The sequence below is a fragment of the Vigna radiata genome, unplaced genomic scaffold, assembly GCF_000741045.1.
Source record: "Vigna radiata var. radiata cultivar VC1973A unplaced genomic scaffold, Vradiata_ver6 scaffold_111, whole genome shotgun sequence".
NCBI lineage: Eukaryota > Viridiplantae > Streptophyta > Magnoliopsida > Fabales > Fabaceae > Vigna > Vigna radiata.
This window is the reverse complement of record NW_014543596.1, coordinates 316,652-321,672: the sequence shown is the minus strand read 5'-3', so window position 1 is coordinate 321,672 and position 5,021 is coordinate 316,652. Positions and strand designations below refer to the sequence as shown.

The window sequence follows — 5,021 nt, the reverse complement described above, 5'->3', positions numbered from 1 at the left end:
AATCTATAATATATAAATTATCAGATTTTATAAAATTAATAGATACACGAGAGTACATCTTTGGTTTCTTCACTTATGCATATCCAGTATAGAGCCCATAAATCCATACTGGTTTTTAAGTGAATAAAAGAGAGTAAATGATGGGTTCTGCAACATTGTACAGTTGTCTCTACCACATTCACAAATCCATACTGTTTTTTTAACTGAATAAAAGAGAGTATATGATCCATCAGCAATTTTGTCATTCCTTCCTTAATATTTATGTTCTGCGGAGCTATCCCATTCAAAACTGTAATGCTTTTTTTTTTTTAATGAAAGAATTTAGTTTTATTGACCCCAAAACAGGAAGACTCATTACATCATTGTTGACGAATGTGGCAATCTGAGAAAAGACAGCTAACTAAAACACTACGGTTAGAATTAAGGTATTACAAAAATCTTGATCCAAAAAGTATATTACAGATAATAATAAAATTTAAAAACTTAAAGATACTGACAAAAAAAAATGATACAATGGTTATATAACGACGGAGAGGAGTTACTTGGTCAAGGGGAAACTTCATGCTGCATGGCATAATATCTATAGACTGTAGAACACGTATCACGCAAGAGTGAACAAGATTAACTCCCCAGCACAGTCTCAAGAAAGAGCGTAAATGGGAGTATATTTCTTCATGAACTTCAAGCAACGAAGATCCGAGATAAATTTGGCATTAAAATGGAGCCAAGTTTTGTTTTGTATTCAAGTGAAATCCATATTGTGGCAAGTGGGATTGCACGGAAAAGAAGCGCAATCAATACGCTTTACAGCTTCTCGATCAAAGTACCAATCACCAACAGATTCAGCAATTGTCTGCTCCAGGGATAAAAACAGTGAAGGATAGCAAAAGGAACAGTATGACAAAAACTAAACTAGTATAATGTAAAGTAAACCAGACTAGGACGTAGTTTGCTGAAGTTTCTTTTTAATGTATAGAAGTGTGAGTTTAGAGGGAAAGGGGAGGACACATCTTTCAGTTTCAGATAAAATAACTACATAATGCTTATACATACATATAAACAGAAAATGTGAAATTAAGCTTTTGTTATTTTACTACTTCACTTCACTTTATATTTCAAAACATTATATTACTTTGCCTATGGTCCGGTTACAGATCCCAGGCCTCGGCAAAAGAGGAAGATTTTGTTTGACTCTGACGACAATTAACATAAAAGTTGTCAAATCCCCAATACGGATCAATTTCAACGGATTATATGTGCTAATGCTAACAGCTAAGCCTTTATCAAAAAGTAATGCATTGTTTGTCTCAACTATAGTGTTAAATGAAACTATAGTCACTGCATCAGCGCCTGAATCTAGTATCGATTGTTGAACAAGTAAGGACCTTCACATTTTAATGGAGAGATGTGGATAAAGAAGCTAATCCAAAGGAGTAGCTCATTAAGTTTGGCACTTAAAATGTCAGAACCACGTTGTGATTCTATATTAGTGTTAACGTTCAAAAAGCAAATTTCCCATTGTATGACCTTCCTGATGTAACAAAACTAGGCCTACCTTATCATTTATTTCAGGATAATTGAGTGAATTCCATGTCATGAGTATTTATATAACTTATTTTATCTACACAGCATATGTGAGATTCCAAAACTATGATTACCTTATCATTTATTTTAGGAGAGTTGGATGAATGCCACGTTACTTCCATCTCAGTTTGGCAATGGATAAAGCAGGAATTTATAAACATTCCAATCTCCTTTCGTTGTTGGAATTCATTCAAAGTCTTGAGCAGAGATCCACGGTAACCTGACAATCATAGTTTCCCACGTTATCCATGCCTTGGAGTGGCTATTATAATGTTCCAGGTTAGATTATCATTAATCAGCATGTGCTATTCCAAATCTAATCCAATTGAAGGCTTACATAAATTAGTAAACCAAGACTTCAACAAAATATCCAGAAACTATATGGTAGTGATAGTGTTTACTTACCATCAAGTTTATCAATCATGTTAGCATTACAATTGCGAATATTCCGTCTGCAGCTTTGCCAGTGACCAAGGGGATCTGAGCCTTGAGGCACCAAGATATTGCGTATCTAAATACATTTTAACTTGTATCAAATGTGAGAACTTTTTTTAAAAAGATGTTAACAATGAAACCTGCATGCTAAGGGATCTTACCTGCCAGAAATCATAAGCTGGATGAACAAGGAACAGTGGAGTCTTTATGTTTTTAACAATTTCTTGTGGAAAGAGACACTGCATTACAAATATACATTTGGTTGTTCTTTTAGTTGAAAGATATGACCAACCGATCAAACTTTACAGGTACAGATCATACCAAAGGCTGAGGCAACAAAGTATAATAAAAAACTAAAAACCTGCCTTATATGGTTCCATTTTATCAATGCAATCTTTGTGCAAACTTTTTGCAAGACCCTGACAACGAGATTTGCGATTATTATATAATTAAGAGAAAAAATCACATTGTACTTTTCTTTATTTATACCAATATACTTAACAGATAAGTATAAGCGTAGTTCCTAAAAGAAATAGTGCTAGAACTATATAAGCAACCACACCTGCAGCTGGGTAACATCATGATAGAAGGATCTCATTGTACTGTTTCCACTAATATCCTTCCTGAAATTTGTGTAATAAAGATTATACTAATTATTTTACGTAGTAACACATATCATGGGAGATGGTGAGCATGCCATGTACAGGTAATTAGAACTCAATGTACCAGTAGTGCGGTTTTTCAAATCTCAACAGCAGTTAATGAAACTCTGGTCCATTACTATTCAAAACTTTTTTTTGCTCAGGAAGTATCATTCAGAGATCACCAAAAGCGTGACAAAATAAAAGGTGTTTCAGTAACTTTTAGTTTACAATTACTAGAGACTATCATGACACAAAAATGTGCATGCTGAGAGAAACCTACTCATCTAGGAAGAAGCCTGCATCAGAAAGGCACTTAACAGTGGCTTCTTTTGGAAGTAATTGTTGGAAGTTGTCACAGTGTATAAGAGCTGCTAACCCTCCAGCAGAGCATCCTGAGAGCAACGCCTACAGAAGTAATCTTCTATCATCAAATGCTAACAAGTTTTAATTCAAGGCTAATCCATCATAATTCATACACAGTCCAATATATCAAAAGCATATAATTCGGAGTTTGGAGGGAAATAATACTGCCTATTTGAATAACATTCATGTCAAAAGACAAGAACTAACACAGTAATTCCTTTCACACTTGAAACTGCACTTGTTCAAATTGAAAAGCAAAGCTTTAATCTATCATGTTATCCCCTCTTATTATTGCTCAAGTTCATTTAAGAGAATATGGAAAATATTTGTGCTTATTACAGAAGTTCATTTACAATAAAGGACAACCACTTTCTTATGTTAACCAACTCAAGCAATAATTAGAATAAAGAAAACGTTATTCAATATAAACTAACAAAAAGTTTATTAAAGGGTTTTTTCATTGTTGTGAATTGTGTGCTTAATCACACATGTAAATTTTGTATTTACAATCATCCAAAGTATAGTATAGGGAAACCTAATAATGGATAATATCCCTAATTATCACCTATACATATATCCCTAATTACTAAGATCAAATTATATTTTTACAGTCCCCTTAAATTGGAGCATATATGTCATGAGTAAAGCTTGTTACAGCTGTGGTCAATACGATAGCTCTTCAGGGATTTAGTGAGCATGTCTACTTGTTGGTCAATGGACTTGACAAAGCTAGTAATGACCTCTCCAAAGAGCACCTTCTCTCCCACAAAAATGACGATAAATTTCTGTGTTTTGTTGGCTCATGAAAGACTTGGTTTGATACAATGTGAATGGCAGCTTCATTGTCATATATTATTTGAGTCTCCTGTGTATCTCCAAATTTTAATCTCGCCTGCAGTTGCTCCCTGGCCTAGTACTCAACTTAAGCATTGGATTTAGCAACAATTTTATGCCCCTTGCTCCTATAAGAAATCAAGTCACCACCAATGAGAAGACAATATCCAGAAGTGGACCTCCTATGTTATAGTAATCCTACCCAATCAAAACTAGAAAAAATAACAAACAATTTTGGAATTGCCTTCATCTGCATGTAAATCGCAACTTGGTGCATTCTAAATGTATTGAAGGATGTGTTCAACAGCATCCCAATGACTATCACATGAGACCTTTAGGAATTGGCTAACCACACTAATTACACATGTGATATTTGGTCAAGTGACAATGAGGTAATTAAGTCTGCTTAGTCATCCATGATATCTTCCGAGGTCTTTCAATCACTCCCTCTACTAGAAGAAGATTTAAATTAGGATTCATAGCACTAAAGTTGGGGCAACAGTCAATTATACTAGTCTTGGTCAAAAAGTTTGAAGCATTCGGAAATGACAATGCCAGATGAGAATTGCACAACTTCAATGTCGGGATGGAAAAATGGGTTAGGTCGGCCTGTTTTGGCCCAGCCCATAGGCCCACCTAACAAAATGAGTTGAAAATCTTTACATCTTGTTGTGTGTGTGTGTGTGTGTGTATATATATATATATATATATATATATATATTTACAACCCATTTAATCATATAAATGCTTTCTAAGTTTTTGATTGATTAACTAATGTCTCTAATTGAATAAATTAATACAATTATTACCTTTACATCTTGAATTACTATATTATAATTAATAATTAAAACTTAACTTATAAGTATTAATGATTTAAGTTACAAAACTATTGCAAATTTACATATTTCAAATAAATATAATACAAAAAATTTAATATTTTAAACTTTTTTATTTTAATTTTTAGTTTAAATTTTTATTTTAAATTTAATACAGCAGTTCCCTGACTTCAACCTTGAGGACAAGGTTGATCTTGGGGAGGAGGGTAATGTTAGACAATTAAAAGTGCATATGAGGAGGAATAAAAGAAGAGAAAGTTAGTGGCGGGTAGAGGGGAAATCAGTTAGAGGAGAGAGGGTGAGTTTGTTAGAAGGGAGAGAGAGT

The 5,021-nt window shown here is 33.6% G+C and overlaps 1 protein-coding gene across 4 annotated transcripts in view; it reads right to left on the bottom strand.

Moving 5' to 3' along the window:
- Positions 1-317: 317 nt before the first annotated feature.
- LOC106754536 (pectin acetylesterase 5) overlaps positions 318-5,021 on the bottom strand; it is a 17,802-nt gene continuing 13,098 nt past the window's right edge. For 2 of the 4 annotated variants that reach the window (XM_014636553.2, XM_022777986.1), the window contains 7 exons: positions 2,944-3,068; positions 2,582-2,642; positions 2,385-2,438; positions 2,181-2,258; positions 1,990-2,095; positions 1,659-1,804; positions 318-853 (listed from right to left, as the gene is read on the bottom strand). In XM_014636553.2, the coding sequence (XP_014492039.2) occupies positions 743-853; positions 1,659-1,804; positions 1,990-2,095; positions 2,181-2,258; positions 2,385-2,438; positions 2,582-2,642; positions 2,944-3,068 (681 nt within the window). In that variant the 3' untranslated portion in view covers positions 318-742. The remainder of the gene's footprint in view (positions 854-1,658; positions 1,805-1,989; positions 2,096-2,180; positions 2,259-2,384; positions 2,439-2,581; positions 2,643-2,943; positions 3,069-5,021) is intronic. The other 2 variants (XM_014636552.2, XM_022777985.1) reach the window with 2 other exon arrangements.